At 40.8% G+C, this 19141-nt stretch overlaps 2 protein-coding genes across 3 annotated transcripts; both read left to right on the top strand.

Moving 5' to 3' along the window:
• The first annotated feature begins 1947 nt into the window (after positions 1 to 1947).
• Positions 1948 to 5184, top strand: alyref (Aly/REF export factor). The gene is given in 7 exon segments (XM_054607565.1): positions 1948 to 2153; positions 2156 to 2332; positions 3886 to 4044; positions 4151 to 4298; positions 4453 to 4516; positions 4599 to 4788; positions 4870 to 5184. Coding segments are annotated over 7 exon segments (834 nt in total). The 5' UTR covers positions 1948 to 2072; the 3' UTR covers positions 4885 to 5184.
• Positions 5185 to 7598: 2414 nt separating this feature from the next.
• arhgdia (Rho GDP dissociation inhibitor (GDI) alpha) lies at positions 7599 to 18650 on the top strand. Of its 2 annotated transcripts, none has more exons than XM_054607095.1 (6): positions 7599 to 7692; positions 14114 to 14309; positions 15716 to 15799; positions 16275 to 16348; positions 16504 to 16567; positions 17077 to 18650. In XM_054607095.1, exons 2-6 carry the CDS (start codon positions 14120 to 14122, stop codon positions 17277 to 17279), a joined length of 615 nt encoding a protein of 204 aa, XP_054463070.1. In that variant the 5' UTR covers positions 7599 to 7692; positions 14114 to 14119; the 3' UTR covers positions 17280 to 18650. The 2 variants fall into 2 exon arrangements, with proteins under 2 accessions (XP_054463070.1, XP_054463071.1); XM_054607096.1 differs by lacking the exon at positions 7599 to 7692 and adding an exon at positions 8409 to 8433.
• Positions 18651 to 19141: the final 491 nt, after the last annotated feature.

Below are 19141 nucleotides of genomic sequence, written 5' to 3'. Positions count from 1 at the left end.
TTAGTTTAGTTTAGTTCAGTTTAGTTTAGTTTAGTTCAGTTTAGTTTAGTAGTTTAGTTCAGTTTAGTTCAGTTTAGTTTATTAGTTTAGTTTAGTTCAGTTTAGTTTAGTAGTTTAGTTCAGTTTAGTTTAGTTTAATTCAGTTTAGTTTAGTTTTAGTTTAGTTCAGTTTAGTTTAGTTTAGTTCAGTTTAGTTTAGTTCAGTTTAGTTTAGTTTAGTTTAGTTCAGTTTAGTTCAGTTTATTTTGTAGAGTCCAAAATCACAAATTTCCCTCAAAAAAAACAAAAAACATGATTAATCAATGAACAAAAAACATGATTAATCAATAAACAAAAAACATAATTAATCAATGAACAAAAAAACATGATTAATCAATGAACAAAAAAGTTTAACATAATTAATCAATGAACAAAAAAACATAATTAATCAATAATAAAAAAAACATGATTCAGTTTAGTTTAGTTTAATTCAGTTCAGTTTAGTTTAGTTTAATTCAGTTTAGTTTAGATTAGTTTAGTTTAATTCAGTTTAGTTTAGTTTAGTTTAGTTTAGTTCAGTTTAGGTTAGTTTAGTTCAGTTTGTATAGCCCAGAATCACAAATCTGCCTCAAAACAAAACAAAACAAAATTCCAGATTGATTATTCACTAATCGGATTATCTCTGATTTGCTCTGTTTTCACGGACACGCATGGGTGTCCAGATGGCGTTACGTACGCGATGACGTCGGCACGTAATGCGCGCGATGACGTCATCACGCTCACTACGTGCCGACGCAGCCTGTCTATATATTCCACTCAGTCTAGCGTCGTGATGGCCGATAAGGATATGTCTTTAGTTTAGTTTAGTTTAGTTTAGTTTAGTTCAGTTTAGTTTAGTAGTTTAGTTTAGTTTAGTTTAGTTTAGTTTAGTTTAGTTTAGTTTAGTTTAGTTTAGTTTAGTTTAGTTTAGTTAGTTTAGTTCAGTTTAGTTTAGTTTAGTTTAGTTTAGTTTAGTTTCAGTTCAGTTTAGTAGTTTAGTTTAGTTTAGTTTAGTTCAGTTTAGTTTAGTTTAGTTCAGTTTAGTTTAGTAGTTTAGTTCAGTTTAGTAGTTTAGTTTAGTAGTTTAGTTTTAGTTCAGTTCAGTTTAGTTTAGTTCAGTTTAGTTTAGTTTTTAGTTTAGTTTTAGTTCAGTTTAGTTTAGTTCAGTTTAGTTTAGTAGTTTAGTTCAGTTTAGTTTAGTAGTTTAGTTTAGTAGTTTAGTTCAGTTTAGTAGTTTAGTTCAGTTTAGTTTAGTTCAGTTTAGTTTAGTTCAGTTTAGTTTAATTCAGTTTAGTTTAGTTTAGTAGTTTAGTAGTTCAGTTCAGTTTAATTCAGTTTAGTAGTTTAGTTTAGTAGTTTAGTTCAGTTTAGTTTATTAGTTTAGTTCAGTTTAGTTTAGTAGTTTAGTTCAGTTTAGTAGTTTAGTTTAGTAGTTTAGTTCAGTTTATTTTGTAGAGTCCAAAATCACAAATTTGCCTAAAAAACATGATTAATCAATGAACAAAAAAAACAAAAATCAATGAACAAAAAACATGATTAATCAATGAACAAAAAAAAACATGATTAATCAATGAACAAAAAAAACAAAACATAATTAATCAATGAACAAAAAAAACAAAACATAATTAATCAATGAACAAAATAAAAAAAACATGATTCAGTTTAGTTTAGTTTAATTCAGTTTAGTTTAATTCAGTTTAGTTTAGTTTAATTCAGTTTTAGTTTAGTTTAGTTTAGTTTAATTCAGTTTAGTTTATTTTAGTTTATTTTGTAGAGCCCAGAATCACAAATTTGCCTCAAAACAAAACAAAACAACATGATTAATCAATGAACAACAAAAAAAAACGCATGGGTGTCCAGATGGCGTTACGTACGCCTACGCGATAACGTAACGTACGCGATGACGTCATCACGCTCGTTACGTGCCGACGCAGCCCGTCTATATACCGTCGACACAGGCGCGCTGTGTCTTCTAGTTGACGCCGAAGGGACGAGCAGCACCGCCAGACTAGAACCCGTTCTCCTCTTTATACTCCACTCAGTCTAGCGTCGTGATGGCCGATAAGATGGATATGTCTTTAGACGACATCATCAAGCAGAACAGGCAGCAGAGAGGCGGAGGCCGCGGGGGAGAGGAGGCCGAGGCCGCGGAGGCTCCGGCGGAGGGAGAGGAGGCCTCGGGCGGCTGGGAGGCGGCGGAGGAGGAGCAGGAGGAGCAGGAGGCGGCTTCGGAGGCCGTGGCGGCGGGTCCGGACCCATGAGAGGCCGGCAGAACCTCAGCCGAGCAAGAGGCAGACCGACTCCGTACAGCAGGGTATGAAAACACCGAGAAAACACCGGGGAACGTCCAGTAGGCCTGCTAGCTTACCTGTTAGCATGCTAGCTAGCTAGCGTGGCAAACAAAAGGTTCGCTGGTGGTTTTCCCTTCTCCAGTTAAGCTTTAATGGTTGTGCGTAGTGTTTCCCTTCTCCCACCGACCCGTGTGTGTCCGAGACAAAGAGGAGTCGGAGAGGAAGGCGTGGTTAGCTGTGTGCTAACATGCTAACGATGCTAACGGCGGATCCGTGGAGGCCTAGGGCGGCGCCATTTTGAATCCTGCAGCTGCTAGGTTAGCGTGGGGTGTGCACCAGCTGACCAGTGACCGGAAGCCACTTCAAACACATGGTTTTTTACCCCCCCACCATGTTTTTTTTGGGTTTCACAACAGATGTGGACTTCTACCCCCTCTATTTACCCCCCACACCCCAAACTTACCCCCCTCCCTGTAGTGTTCACATAGGCTCCACCTCCACTCCTTAAGAGTTTACACCACCCCACAACAAAGCCCCACTCAAAATGGCGTGGTCTCAAAATGGATGCACAGATAATCCAGTTACCCCCTTTTTAAAAAAAAAAAAAAAAAAAAAAATCTAGTCTACCCCCCCCTCCTCTCTCATTTTATGGACCCCCCCACACCACCACCCCCCTACATGATAGCCCTTTTCTTGGCTTGATAAAGAACTTTTGGTCGTGCCAGGAAACAAGGTGCAACGCTGGAGGCAACACTGCTTCAGATGGTGATGGCGACCCCCCTCCATGTTTTTATTTTTTGGTCCAGGTGGGTTTCACAACAGATGTGGACTTCTACCCCCTCTATTTACCCCCACCCCAAACTTAGCCCCACCTTCACTCCTTAAGAGTTTACACCACCCCACAACAAAGCCCCACTCAAAATGGATGCACAGATAATCCAATTTTTTTTTTTTTTTTTTTTAAATCTAGTCTACCCCTCCTCTCTCATTTTATGGACCCCCCCCCACCACACACCCCCCCTACATGATAGCCCTTTTCTTGGCTTGATAAAGAACTTTTGGTCGTGCCAGGAAACAAGGTGCAACGCTGGAGGCAACACTGCTTCAGATGGTGATGGTGATGGCGACCCCCTCCTCCTCCATGTGTACCAGGGGATCACATCTGGAGAGCCATTTTGGTGGAGGTGGAGGCGCAGATGGCAAGAGAACAATGGGCGATGCTGGTAGCTAGCCGGGTTGTTCAGGGATTAGTATAGGTATTGTGGGTGGGGTCATTGAGTTAAAAAAAAAAAAAAAAAAAGAATGCTGCTAGACTTGTATTTGTATCATTATATATTTCCTTGCTGTTAAGATGTTTGTCGTGTATGTCCTCCTCTGTCTGAGCTGATTCACTTGATTGGAATGATGGGGTGGGCAGGGAATATGTGGGGATCCTCTTGGGGGGAAACTGAGCACCCTGGCCTTGTTGGAAGTGGAGCCCCCTGCTTGCCCCAACACCCAGCCGTGTGGACTCTGTGATTGACAGAGACAAGGGGATCCTGAAGTCAGCAGGTGCGTTCTCTTTAATCTGTTGCAGCCGAAACAGCTTCCAGATAAGTGGCAGCATGACATGTATGACAACGGCTTCAGCGGCTTCAGTGGCCCTGCTGGAGGCGGCGGAGGCGCTGGTGTGGAAACTGGAGGGAAGCTCCTTGTCTCCAATCTGGATTTTGGCGTTTCGGATGCAGACATTCAGGTACTTGGATTTTTGCCTTTCCCCGTTTCTTTTTGTGAGTGGAGAATGTTTGCCACATGTGGGACAAAGGAATGGCTCCTCAGGACATCTTTTTTTTTTTTTTCAGGAACTTTTTGCTGAATTTGGGACTCTGAAAAAGGCTGCAGTTCATTACGACAGATCAGGAAGAAGCTTGGGAACGGCAGATGTCCACTTTGAAAGGAGAGCAGATGCCCTCAAGGCCATGAAACAGTACAACGGCATCCCGCTTGATGGTATGCCTCAAACTCAAATCACATGCATCATGTCCTCTTGCTTTGTATTACGGCTGCACACACATTTTCACTACTGTTGACCACATTTTTTTGTTTTGGTATATTAATGCCTGCCCTTTAATTGTGAGGTTCATGGTGTTCTTTGTCCCTCCAGGGCGGCCTATGAACATACAGCTCGTCACATCACAGATTGACCAACAGAGGCGGCCTATGCAGGGGTGAGTGCACTCATCTTTCGTTCAAGCAACTTGACTGTAAAACATCGAGGACACCTTGTGTGATGGGCGCTGTTGTCTTCAGTCTGAACAGAGGTGGTGGAGGAGGCATGAACAGAACCCGTGGGGGCGGCTTCAGAGGTGTGCAGAGAGGCCGCGGGGGGCGTGGTGCAGGCGGCGCCGGAGGAAGAGGTCGGGGAGGCCGCGGCGGTACCGCCAAACAGCAGCTGTCAGCAGAGGAACTCGACGCCCAGTTAGACGCCTACAATGCCAGGGTAGGTTCAGCAGGCAATGACATACCTGTCAATTAAACAACATTGCAGCTGTCTTTAATATTTGTTTCTATCTTTTTTCAGATGGACACCAGCTAAGAAACGAGGCTCCTCTGGTTTTGTTATCCCTTCCTGTCTGCACAGAAGGGTCGTTGTTACAAATGTGCAGAATATTTTACACATGGTTGTCTTCTGATGTGATTGATATTATTGTTCCAACATCTTCTTTTTAAATGCCCAAAGTGTTTTTTACCAGTATTTTTTTTTTTTCTCCCCTTTTTTTCTTGACTAAATTGGTTTTTGGCTGTAGGTTAATGTGAGTTGGGGTTATCCCAGTTCTTTCTTCTACCCTGTAGTTAATGACACTTGTAATAAAACCTACAGTGCATATGAACCAAATACTGTCTCTGTTTCCATTCATTCTTAAATTCAAAGAGCCTTCAGTTATATTTTGCTAAACATAAAAGGTTTTATTTGTCCTAATACCTGATCTTTCACAATATTCAGCCTGATGTATATTATGTGTGATTGCAATCAGTCATCTTTCCATTTGATCTTAAGAAATGCCTCAATGTGAAGGACGAGTAACATTTGCCTGATGTGTTTTCTACTGTTTGGAATAAACATTTGAATGTTTTTGCAACTAATTTTAGAACCCACAATTCCTCAAAAGATACTTTGAAACCAGTGCAGGGTCAGCTTTCTACCACATGAAGTACTATTACCGTGATAAGGAAACTGCTGGTTGTAGGAAACGTCTCATATGTGAGTAATGTCAAGATTAATCTGCTATTTTCATGCTTCAGAGCTCTACCACATCCCGACCACAAGATGTCGTCATGCTCTCCTAACCAATCAGTCAGCGTGACGTCACGTTTCTGACTAAAGGGTTTTTGAAATGCACTGTGCCCGCGGGCCACGCCTATGACGGGAACTGACCCTTATATGGACTATGGACTACCTCAGAGGATCAAAGGCTCCAGCTGTGGAGCTGTGGAGTGAGTGGTTTAGGAGAGAGAGCAAAGAGTGAGGTGGGAGTGAAATAAAAGAGTGAGAGAGAGAGAGAGAGTCCACCACAGCTCCTCGTGCCCCAACGTGTCTTAAACTCTACTTCTCCTGAGGGGAAATATCTGAAGACATCAAGACACCAAAGTTTAAATCAAACAATACTACTTCCGGTTAAGTTTTCATGAGTAAAACATAAAGCTTTTTTCTTTTTTGTTTAAAAAAAAAAATCAGTTTGTATCTATTATTTTAATAATAAAGACATAATGGTGTTATCCACAGATACATCTGACATTAGCCCTGTTTATAGATAGAGACACAGTACCAGTCAAAAGTTTGTTTCTCTTTATTTTATTTTTTTCTACATTGTAGATTAATATTGAAGACATCCAAACTATGAAGGAACACATATGGAATTATGTGGTAAACAAACAAATGCTCAACAAACCAGAATATGTTTTATATTTTAGATTCTTCAAAGTAGTTGGATGATAAACTTTTGACTGGTACTGTAAGTTTAACAACAGTATGAAGTATATACAGTATCTTTTTATTCTTAATGTTTAATTCGTCCAAAGAAACACCAATTTTGGCAAAATATTAGATTAGATTACAGTACCAGTCAAAAGTTTGGACACACCTTCTCATTCAATGGTTTTTCTTTATTTTTTTTTCTACATTGTAGATTAATATTGAAGACATCCAAACTATGAAGGAACACATATGGAATTATGTGGTAAACAAACAAATGCTCAACAAACCAGAATATGTTTTATATTTTAGATTCTTCAAAGTAGTTGAATGAGAAGGTGTGTATAAACTTTTGACTGGAACTGTATATATACACATATTTCCCACCTTCTTACACAGTAGTTATATTTTTAACAACCTTTTTCCAGCTTTGTTTACATGGTTTTAAGATGCTTGTATATTCTTGTAAATTGTCCTTTAAACTGTGCATAAGCAACTTAAAAATCATAGTCAAATTCTTTGCATATTTATACACATACAGTACCAGTCAAAAGTTTGGACACACCTGTAAACAAACAAATGCTCAACAAACCAGAATATGTTTTATATTTTAGATTCTTCACAGTAGTTGAATGAGAAGGTGTGTATGTGTATAAACTTTTGACTGCTACTGTATATTCCTTTGGGGGAAATTCGGGTGTTGCAGCAGCTCAACGACAGAGAAACAGATTATACAAAAAACATATTATACAATACAAATTAAAACAAAATTAAAATAAAATAAATTTAAAATTTAAAATTAAATTAAAATTAAAATTAAAATTAAATAAAAAAATTAAAATAAAATAAATAAAATAAAATAAAAATGTACACAAAGAGATGTAGATAAGATAAGATAAGATAAGATAAGATAAGATAATCCTTTATTAGTCCCGCATCGGGGAAATTTGCAGGCTTACAGCAGCATAGAGTAAAGTACACACAAGAGACATAGTAGAAGAAGACAAGATAAAAGAATAAAAAAAAAATAAAAAAAACAAGTATTATAAATAAGCAATAAAAAAAACAGTAGAAAAACAACAATAAAAAAACTATTTTAACTATTTTAACTTTTTTTTAACTATTATTGCACAGTGTAATGTGTAATGTATTGTCATGTTATTATTGTCATGTAGTTGTAAACTATTCCGATCATAACTTTAACGACAGTAGGAATACACCAATGTAAAATACTACAGTTAAAAGTATTTTCATATCAAGTTAATTCAAAGTTTCATTGTGTTTTCACTGTTTAAAACGTGCTCTTATTGTGAAGGCGGCTCGGCGGACGTGGCCTCCCTCTCAGCGCTACATTGTTGCAGATCCTCTTCCTCTTCTTCACTTCACTCCCTCGCCACCATCGACAGGAGACCCAGGTCCCGGTACATAACGGTAAGAGTTGATCCAACACCTGCAGAACTCCTCTCAGAACTCCATGTGCAGCTTTAATCTGCTTTAATCTGCTTTAACCTGCATTAATCTGCACTTTGCACCAAAATCAATCCTCATTTCCTTCATGATTGTGTCTTTATGAGTTGCTCTGGGTTGGGGCAGTAGTTGTTTCCGGGTGTGGAGCCCGGATAGTTGGTTAGGTAACAGAGATCCACCTCCTTTAAGCTGCTCTCTGACCCCACACTGAGAGCAGGCACCGTCTGATGCACACACAGCTGCCTTCAGACCAGTGTCTGGGTCCTCATGTGGACCATGAGGGACGTTTTCCTGCCACTTCCTGGAACAAATGCTCTCTCTTTTTCATTTGAACTGGCCTGCAGGGCTCGCACCTTCAACCAGACATCTTTTTTTTTTTTTTTTTTTTTTTTTGAGGCTTTCAAAGTGAAGTGCACCAGTGCTCCCAGTGCTCCCAGTGACAGCCCCCTGTGTGTACTTTGGTGTTAAGCTGTGTGCTCAGCTGAATGGATGATAAGTGATTTCTTTAACCTTGAGTCCTCCCTTTTTCTTCCTGTGTGGGTGATCTTCTCTCTCTCTCTCTCTCTCTCTCTCTCTCTCTCTCTCTCTCTCTCTCTCTCAGATAACACATTTCATTTCTCTACCTGTGACTGTGCAGCGACGGGCCGGATGTCTAACTTTTGCAGAACTGTTTTCCCTGGCTGATCTCGAGTGGGCTCTTCAGAGGTATAATCAACCTCTGAAGAGCCAGGGTGGCTTTTTCATTCTAGGTGTTCCCTGAAACGCGTTCAGACGGCTCACAGGAAGGAGTGCAAAGGTCAAAGCCACAGGCCTGAACTTTTAAACGCTTTATTTTCAGCTTGCATTTAGAAAGCAGATCGTGCGATCGTCCTTTCTCTGCTGCTGAAGCGACCAAATCCTCCCTATCTGCTGCTTTTAAAAGCTTCACTAATGCCACTGGTATGCTTGTTTTGTCATTTGATCTCATTCTGAAGTATTACAGCGCTTCCCCTTAAACTTAACAGCTACTTTCAGAAGCACATCCTCTTAACGATGGACTTTTATTGCCGTTTTATATGACCTGTAATATCAGGTTATTGCCAGCCTTGAGGGATTTCGTCATCCAGCTGTAGTTCTTGAGGCCGTAGTCTCTCCCGAGGCTGTTGCCCGGGGAAGCAGACCCCCAATCTGTGAATAAGCTCTGACCTTTCAGTTGGCACCTTGGCTGTCCCATTCACTGGCAGCTTCCTGCTGCTGCATGCAGGGATTTCTCAGCGGCTATTTTTAAAGCTTCCTATTTGTTCTGCTTCTTCCTGGGACAGAGTGAAGTTTTGTCTCACGGCCACTTCTCTCTGTGGCTCCTTTCTTTGTGGTCAGATCTGTCTCTCAGATTCTTTTTCTGATTAAGCCATCCTGCTAAATGTGATCTTGGTTGTTAAAGGGGTCTCACTTTATCAATAATCACAAGCTCATGACACTTTTTCTACACCGTTCTTTATCTTTAGTTCCATTTGGTTGATCCTCAACCCCCCCTCCTTGGTTTCTGTTGAGGTAGATTTCCTCTGCATTGCAGCAGCTCTGCCTGAAGCTCTTGGTGTAACACTTCCTCAAAGCTTTGGTATGCGTTGCACGGCAGCCTCAACTTGTTAGCAAGCAGCATGAATTTATCTACTGACATAACATGTAGCCAGTGCTCCTGTTTTATACTAATATTATTATTATTAAAGCATCTTTTGAAAACATATTACGGTGGGTTAGCCACACAGGGTGAACGTTAGTGAGATGAATTGTGCTTCGGATTGAAACTCTGTGGTTAGGCATGCAAAAGGATGTGAATCAGTCATCTCGCCTGAAAAAGGAAGTTTACAGTAATTTCTTTACAGACATGCAAGGCACACACTGCTTGAACTAAAAAGCTGCTGCTGCTACTTAGTAACTCCCCTCAGCAAGTATGCAGATGCTTCTATCACATCTCCGTCACCCACCCAGTTAACCGTCTCTTAAAATCTAAATCAACAAAAAGGTGGTGGTGGTGGTGCTGGGGGAAAAAAGTCTAGTGCTGCTGTTTGTGTAAGAGTTTGATTACACGATCATATCGGCTGATATACATCAAAAAAGTTGATCTAAAGACATAAACATGGTCAGTGGGGAGTGCTTTGAGTGGGTGTTCAAAACTACTAGTAGTTGCTGAAGTATGTTCTCATTTCAAAAGCTCCAGTTGCATAAGAACTGTTGCAGAATCAGTTATTCACGACAACCCGTGGAGGGTGAATGCGACCAGAATTTAGATGTTTTTAAAAAAAATACATTTTTCACCTATAATTGATGAGCTTTTATTAATGATAAGGATACATTCATGTGTGGAGAACTCATGTGGGGAACAAAAGGGACAAACGCAAAGGTCGCTAGCAGACTTTAGAGTTGCATGAAAGAGACTAAACGAGATGAAAGCAGCCAGAGATCTGTGAGGGACATCTTCAATAGGGATGTGAAGTCAAAGATAAAGGTCACTTCACAAAGGTTGCCACTTCTCAGTTACCTTTATGGAAGCATCATTCATATCCTTTTGTTGCCTCTGATGTAGACGATGTGTTCCTCGCTACATGACATTAGAGGATTGATCATCTTCTGAAAGTCTTCCAGCATGTTTTTCTGTCTGGCTGCCATTGTTGTTCTCTCTGTGAGGAGTGACCAGAACCACCATGTGTGATCCATTGCACCAGAGAGAGCCCACAAGATCACACCAAACAGTCATACATGGAAAAATGGCTTGTCACAATATGATATTTTGATATCACGATCATTGTCAGCATAAATATCGCGGTTTTACGGTTAAGATCATTTATTATTCAACAAACAAACTTAATCATTTTTGTATTCTCAAAAATGATTTATTATGGTAATTGGGGAATAAGCTATGGATGCACAGAGAGGTAGAGAGACCCCCCCCCCCCCCCCCCCGACTTTCCAAAAGTAAACAGCAACACGCTATGACTCACGGACAATTTTAAGCTCTTTTGGTTTAGCTTAGCATGTGAGCTAGTTAGGTTTTCTTTATGGGGTGGATGATTATGTTGGATATATTACTAAGTGCTTTGCAGTCTTTTTCCAATGGCATGTGTTGCAACATGGATATCCATCTTGAACAACAATGTGTAGATATCCAGAATGCACCCACCATGCCAATTTAAGGTGCTTTTTTTTTTTTGTCGTGTATAAAGTTGAAATGTCAGTTCCCTCTGACGGCTCTTCTTCAGTTGAGAGGCAGGGCAACAAGAGGAGGGAGGGGATGAGGAAACCACAGATTTCGTAGCTTCTACAATTCTTACAGTAACTGCGCTTATGACAACACACACACACACACACACACACACACACACACACACACACACACACACACACACACTCCTCATTGAGCTCGTTGATCTTTAGAGACGTTTGATGACACTAATGACTCCTGTCAAAGAAAATCCTCTTGATGTGTCACACCTCCACACCCTTTCCTCTCCTGTCCCTGAATGCCTCATTAGCCGTAATCCCACTTTCTATAATCCCACAGCTCAGCGGTGTTGCTAAGGAACGACGTCTAATCTGAAGCCTCAGCTGCTGCCAACCCCCGCTGTGTTTGTCAAACTGTGCCGCTTACTCCCGCCAAGCAAACCGATTACCGTCCCGTAGGAGGGAGCCGTGAGGGCGAGGTGGAGAGGTTCAATGGCGTCTCCGGTGTTTGTTTGCATGATCTCATGACCGGTGTGTTGATTTCCCAGCAGGCCGAACAATCACCCTCTCATATCTCGTATAGCCAGTTATCCACCGCCCGTATTGTTAGCCAGGAAGAACGTGCATCACCATGAGGGTGGTGATGTCAACATTGTCTAAACCGATCCTTTTACTCAGTGCGTGGGTCTTTAATTTGCTGGTTCAACTATTTCATACTCCCGTCAAGATGGCGTCTCTGAGTGATGTGGCCGTGTGCAGACGTTACATTGTGCCCTTCTGAACAATTCCTTCTAAATTTGCTCGTATTTATGTTAACTATGTTTTGGTTTGGAAATAACTATCGGTTATCAAATCAGTTGCAAACTAATGTATTGTTGTAGTGTAGCTCCCTTTTAAGTCCTTCATCTTTGTCCTCCATGACTTAAACAAGTAGCAGAAGTCTCCTTCCTGTCTTAAAGGAACCTTTAGTGCGTTTAGTTGGCGCTCTCCACCCGAGGTGTGTCTTTAAAGGAGCCTTCACTTCCTCCTCTGTGGCAGTTGTGAACGCTGCAGTCACAGTGCAACTCGCTGCAGGAGAGTAGAGCAAGTGAGAAAAATCACCTGTTCGAAACTTCAAGAATGACATGACACCGTCGCTGTGTTACCTGCTCTTTAATTCTCTCCGTCTCTCACTAACTCACTCACTTATTCCCTCTCACTGACAGAAACACTCGTATTGGCAGAAGAGGAATTTGTTCTTTTTATGGTAACCCAGAGGCCCTATTTGGTAAACTCAGTTCCTGCTTGGCTCGTACCCAACGGTACACGGCAGACACGAGAACAGATACGATCAGTTCTCAGGTGTCTGTCTGTAGCTGCGTGATTCATCGAGGTTCAGGTTGTGAATAATGTTCTGGTCGATTACTTTTCATAAAGTACCGCTTCTCCTCAGCAAGTGAAGACTGTGTTTGCTTTGGTTGGATTTGTTAGCCTGACTATGTTGATTTATGATGACCTATAACCCGCGTGTTAGCTCTGGTATGCAACAATAAACAAAACCAAGCCTGCAAATATTAAGGGATTGTTTACACTCAGAAGAAGTTGAGTTTAATTAGACTTAAATGGAGAAGCAGTTTTTTATCACCCTATCCCTTCCTCTTTCAGTTTTATGGTTGTTCTGCTCATAGATTTGATCAAAATTGATAATCGATCTTCATGTTTTTATTTTTTTTTAGTCCTTTAACATAACTTAAAGGAGCAATATATGTAATTTAGAGCGTTAATATAGAAGCAAACAACTATTTATGTAAATGTATATTTGAGTAATGTCTACCTGACAGAGAATGAACTCTTCCTGTTTTGTTATGCCATGTTGAGAACCGTTGAGAAGCAATTGAAATGTTCCGACTCTCCTATCTGGCATTGTTTTTACGGATACATTTTTGTTCAGAGCAATAAATCCTCTTCTACAGTTCGTCTGCTCCGTTTCCTGCTTGGCTGAATCACTCACTCAAATACAGGAAGTTGTGTTCTTTCAACACGCAAATGTTGAAAGAACATGGCTGCCTAAATCAGGAAATACAAACTCTGTCAACTTTATTGACAAGCACGTATTTTTGCATTTTGCGAGCTGCTATGAAAACAGTGCGTGTGTGTGTGTGTGTGTGTGTGTGTCATCCAGCTGCCTCTTGGCTTTTGCAAGTGTTGATCAGCGCTGTGTAGCTGCCTCCAGCATATGTGCACCAGATGTCATCGGTGCATAACTCTTTTTTTTATTTTTTTTATGACCAACCTTTTGAGTTTTGTAGCACCTGTATGTTTGCGCAAAAACATAGATCAGCATCCTGTCTTCTAATCAGGAGTGACTGGTGTGGTGACGGTGCAGCTGGGTGTAGCTGGGTGTAGCTGGGTGCAGCTGGGTGTAGATGTCCACGTTGGCTCTGCTGTCTCACTGAGAGCTCAGATAATCATCAGCTTTATGTCACCGCTGTGGCCCCAGATAAAACCGGCTCCACAGCCAAGTACCCTGAGAGGTTGTCTGTGCTATTCTCAGGGTTTGTGCGCTCATGTCCCAGCATACACTTGGGGACAAAATGCAATAAAACTTCCTCTTTTCATTCCACCAAAAAATGATACCGGTCCTCGTGATGATCCACACAGAGCGCGTTGGGATCAGATCGTTAAACTCCCTCTCTGTTGCTATCTGTGGTCGGTCTGTGCGTTAAAAAAAGGAACTCAATTGTCATCCTTTTTGTACCGTCTCCCTCTGCATGGATAAAGTTGTTGCTGTCGAGAGTTTCAAATGTTTTCATACTTTGAGTGCTGCCAAGCAAATTCCATTGTGCTGCATTCTATAGTTTATAGCTATTGACAGTATCTCAAAACTGCACATCACACTGAAAAACATATCAGGATGACGTATAGATGGCAAACAAACGGGCTATACCAATGTGCACAATGGAACAATATGATGTGGGTGTTCGTTTCTACAGGAAATGCTGCTTTACATTGCTGAACCCCCCCCCAGGTCAAAGTTCACTGAGGTTTTCCTCTGGATAAGTAATCTGTGATAATCATTCAGCAGCCGGATGTCTAACCATTTGCTGCCTTGCTCCACATGTAGAGTAAAACAGGAAGTGATCTGTCCTTATTACTTCATTTCTCCGTGTTCTAACCTCTCTACTGTCCCTTTTCTTGCGGTGGTTAGAACACCATGGCAGAACAGGAACCTACAGCAGAGCAGCTGGAAGAGCTTGCAGCAGCCAACAAAGAAAGCGAAGCCTCAGTCAACTACAAACCTCCGGCCCAGAAGAGCTTACAGGAGATCCAGCAGCTGGACGAGGATGATGAAAGCCTGCGCAAGTACAAGGCGGCGCTGCTGGGCAACGTTGCTGCAGTCGCCGGTGAGTGATCCCTGCTAAGTAACTCTCAGGATCTTCATCCATTCACTTATCACACTCCTCAATAAGCATACATTAAGATAGATATATAGAGAGATAGATAGATAGATAGATAGATAGATAGATAGATAGATAGATAGATAGCCATCTGATGCAAAAACATAGAATAAGTATAAAATGTACATGTTAGTGGTCCAGCGGATCATAAAGTGTCTGGATCAGAGTCACGGATCGGATCAGCATAAAAGGAGCAAATATAACTTTTAGAAATCCTTGACTGCGACTCATTTATGATCTATATTGTCAGATACAGATCCCTTTGTTGTTTGATTACAGCAGCTGGTTCACAAGGCTCCAGACTTTTTTTTACAGTATAATTTACCCAATACTCATTTTCACTGTACAGAGCCTGAACACATCATAATGTAACTGAACTGAACCTTCATTCTCCTCCGGTCCATGTAACTACGGGTCGGTTGTTTACAATGTCAGAGATCGGCTTCTAGAGAAGCATAAATGCTGATGACCTCATCTCTATTACTGAATGTTGGAGGATAACGATAACAAGTAAAACTTTATTTCACAATGTGATGGTTAAGCTGTGTAATTACACCACTCGTACATGTGTGTGTGTCCATAACATTCTCTCCATGAGCTGGTCAAGTTTCTTCTGTGTTTCCAGTACCAATAGTTTGGGATCAAACCTGTTATTTGTTGTGAAAACAGTCCAGTCGCTCATTGAAGCTTTGAAAGCTGTTCAGTCGGTTGACACCAAATGATTAAACAGATTCATACACTTGCAGACATCCTTTTTTTTTTTTTTTTTTTTGGTATCTTTATATATTGATATCATAATCTTTTGAATAACATTAATTCTACCAGATGCATTTGGAGGTCCAGGTTGTTTCAAAAGTAAAAAAAACCCAAAAAAAACAGCAGCAGTTTGGAGGGTTATCATTCCAGCAGAGGTCGACCAGTAGTCTATTTTTAAATGCCGATATAATAATTATAGTTCCAAAGAGGGAAAAAGACGGAAGCCAATAAATCAACTAAATAAATAAATGCCTCAATATATAGCATCAAATAAATATGTAAAGCTTAAACTGACATCAAACTCAAAGTTGTTTATTAATAAATGAAAATGAAATTGAAACTAACCATTAAAAGTGAAATGTAAACGTTTATCGCTGTCAGCCTGCAGATTAAATCTTTTTAAGCAAAAACGATTTGAAATGAAAAAGCATGGATGATGAGATGCTTACCTTTTTTTGCACTGTTGTATTCTCAGTATTTCTCTCAGGTGCCTTGAATTGACGATTGGTATTATGGTCATCATTTTGGACACTGACTCTCTCTCTCTCTCTCTCTCTCTGTCTCTCTCTCTCTCTCTCTCTCTGTCTCTCTCTCAGATCCCAGCGCCCCAAACGTCCAGGTGACTCGTATGACTCTGGTTTGTGAGACGGCTCCGCAGCCTCTGGTCCTCGACCTGCAGGGTGAGTACAGCAGACACGGCAGTCTGGGATCGGGGGGGATTTTTGGAGATTTTTGGACTATAAACTGATGATTAATGAGGAAAGATTTTTCCACATGAATGCACAGATGCCCAAATTGCCCAGCTGTCTTCCTCACAGCAGGCACACTGGAAGAATTAGCTCATAGTAACATTAATTATGAACAGTAATAACTCCCATCCCTGTGTACCAATATGGACTAAATGGCCTGCTGGGTCATTAGTCTGCTAAGTAGTATTGACTTGATTCCCGTGTAAATGGGTTAATGAGCCATTTCCTGATGGTCTCACTGAGCCACAGCAGAGACGGGCTCACTGTGCCACATGGTGGTCAGAATGATTATTACAGGGTGTAAAAACAAATGTTGCATGTTGTTCCAAACTGACCTTACGTTGCGTATCTTCCTCTTCCTCGACTCTTCTTTTAATGCTGTGTTGCGTTCTCTTTTTTCGGGTAGACTTGGACAACTTAAGGAAGAACCCATTTGTGCTGAAGGAGGGAATCGAATACAGAATAAAGATCAACTTCAAGGTGAGAGAGAGTCTGGTCTTTGTCAAACCCAGGAGTCCTCTCTGTTTGTTGTCTCAGCCTGTTGGAGTCGCGGTGCTGTTGCTGCAGCTGCAGCGAGCTATCTTTGTCTGTTTGGAGTCTGTTTAACAGGATGTGATGCATGTTGCCATTCGCAGGTCAACAAGGACATCGTGTCGGGCCTGAAGTACACCCAGCAGACGTCCAGGAAAGGAGTCAAACGTAAGGCTGCCTCAATTATTTCACTTAATCATAATCAATAATTTGACATTTTGGTAAATACGCTGACTAACTTTCTCTCTATGACTTGGATGATGAGATTCATATCCATTCATGTCTGCACAGTAAATGTTTGTTACAAAAGTCACAGGAGAAGTTACAAAGGTCACAGGAGACCAAAAACAAATAAATGAAGATTGAGAACAGACAGGAAGCCTATTCCCATTACCGAATGGTGACTTTGTTGGTACAAAAAGAAAAAGATTGTGTCTTAATATTGTAAAAAAAAAACTAATGCAACTTATATTTCTAAGCTGATGTTTTGGTTTTGTGGTGTTTCTTTAAATTACCACAGAGAAAATCCTGATAGCAGACACAAGTCATTAATTGCAGTTCCAATCATGTTTGGGCAGGACCACCGATCTGAATCCACAACACAGTAAAAGTTTGTTTGCTTATTCTCAGTGAACGGGTTGCTATCACGATTTAATTTCTAAATCTCTACTGTTCAGTTGACAAGACGGACTACATGGTCGGCAGCTACGGGCCCAGACCGGCCGAGGAATACGAGTTCTTAACCCCCATGGAGGAGTCACCCAAAGGGATGCTGGCCCGCGGCACCTACACCATCAAGTCCAAGTTCACCGACGACGACAAACACGATCACCTGTCCTGGGATTGGAGCATCACCATCAAGAAGGATTGGACAAATTGATTTCCCCTCAATGTCGTCCATCAGCGTCTTCCTCTGCTTTGTCCCTCCTTTCTTTTTTTATTTCTTGCTATCATTCCATCATTTCTGTCTGGATTCTGAATTGATTTAAGCTTCTGCTCTCTCCGTCCATTGACAGCCCTTTCTTACGGTTTCATTTTTCACTTTTTCTAAATTCCAATCACTTCATCATTCCTCCCATCGTAGCGCTTTCGTTTGTTTGCAGCCGCCCTTTTTTTTGTTAAGAATCAAATCTTTTAAAAAAAATGGAGAAAGCAACAATGTGAACAATCCAGATTTTGCGGTTGTTTGTTTATAAAAGAAGAAAAAAAAAGAAAAAAAGAATATATAGTCTTTTAACTGCTTTTCGAAAAGTGATAAACTGTGATTCACTCTGCTCTTCAACCCTTTCTTTTCTTTTCTTCCCCCTTTTTCATTCTTTATTTTTCAGATTGTTTTGTACAATTACCGTGATCTGCCTTGGAAAGCATTGTTCAGGGAGCAGTAGTGCTGTAAGTGCGTGGCCACTGTACGCTCATTGCTGGACACACAACTCTTGGAAACAGGCCTCCTAAAGCCTTTGAGCAGATTATTTGTACCAGGCTCTGGGTAAATTATTTTCAAATGATTTAGCACCCTAGCAAAGTCTGCTGAGAGAACGGGGTAAAGTAAATGACCTCTGACCCCGCTGTGACCCGTCACTGTAGGTGTGGCTGTTCCTCTCCTGAGCAGGGTTTTTTTTTATAGCAGCCATGTGGCCTTAACAAAAAAACTCATAGTAAGAAATGGATAATTGAATACCTAATTGAGCCGTTTGCCTTCAGATTATATTTGCCAGACCATCATGTGAGCCTGTTTTTTAACATTACCGGGAATCAGGACTAAGGACTTTAATCACCTTTTTATATCGGGTTTGATGATTTGTAAAAGCCGTTACGGTGTCATTTACAAACATCTAGTATTTGTAGTTTTCTAAATATCAGTTTAATTAACTTTTTTTAGATCATTTACAGCAAGTATTCTGCTTGTAAAAGTCCAGGTTGTGCTAATGGCCTTTTGTCACCCATCCAGTCTCTTACAACAACACGCTGCTCCTGCTGACTCAGCGGCACTTAGTGCTCAACATCAGTGAGGTGAAATGTCGTCTGTAATTGACTTCTAAAAACCAGTATAGAGATAGACATGTATAAGTGTTGTCTTTTTTTTAATACACTCCAGAAGTATAGAATGAAGTCTGCTCCAGCAGCTTCAGTCAGCTCTCCTGTCACAGACTGATGTTTTTCTTGGTGGGTTGGGTTTGAATGAATGTGTGCCACTTGTATCACCTACAGTTTACTGATCTCCTGTGTTCACATTAAAGTATTCAGTCTGGGCCTTCATGTGTGCTGATGCTTTATTATGCCTGAAGGTCAGCCGTGGCCGCGGGCATCATGTTTTCGGGTCGTCCGTCCCATTCTCAGTCTGAGAACTGATTCACATCTGGGGGTCAAATGTCACTTTCACCTCACAAAAACACGATTTTGACCATAACTCAAGAATATATGCTAATTCTGACATACATGTAAACGGCAACTTACAAACCCAAAAGAGGCAATTCTAGTCCAACCCGCTGTAGGATTTGATTGGTTACCTCCATGAGCGTCTAACAGAAAAAAGAACAATGTCGATACATTTCTCATTTTAATCAACAGAAAACATTATCAACGGCATACTACAAGAAAAGCTTTGACAATGTCGTCGAACTGATTTATGATTTCATCTCTGAAACGATCAAACCAAATCCCTGAATCGTTCTGCTGCAGCTTGTAATGCATGCTGTGAAACCAACTCCTGATACGTTAGAATAAACCATGTCAGTAAACAAA

Source organism: Anoplopoma fimbria, chromosome 11, assembly GCF_027596085.1.
Source record: "Anoplopoma fimbria isolate UVic2021 breed Golden Eagle Sablefish chromosome 11, Afim_UVic_2022, whole genome shotgun sequence".
In the NCBI taxonomy this organism is placed as follows: Eukaryota; Metazoa; Chordata; class Actinopteri; order Perciformes; family Anoplopomatidae; genus Anoplopoma; species Anoplopoma fimbria.
This window is presented reverse-complemented; position numbering and strand designations above follow the sequence as displayed.

Excerpts from the sequence above, each read along its gene's own strand:
- arhgdia (XM_054607095.1), top strand. The coding sequence starts at position 14,120 with ATGGCAGAACAGGAACCTACAGCAGAGCAGCTGGAAGAGCTTGCAGCA. Across the intron at positions 14,310-15,715 it reads CAACGTTGCTGCAGTCGCCG|ATCCCAGCGCCCCAAACGTC; the intron begins GTGAGTGATCCC and ends TCTCTCTCTCAG. Across the intron at positions 16,349-16,503 it reads GAATAAAGATCAACTTCAAG|GTCAACAAGGACATCGTGTC; the intron begins GTGAGAGAGAGT and ends TGCCATTCGCAG.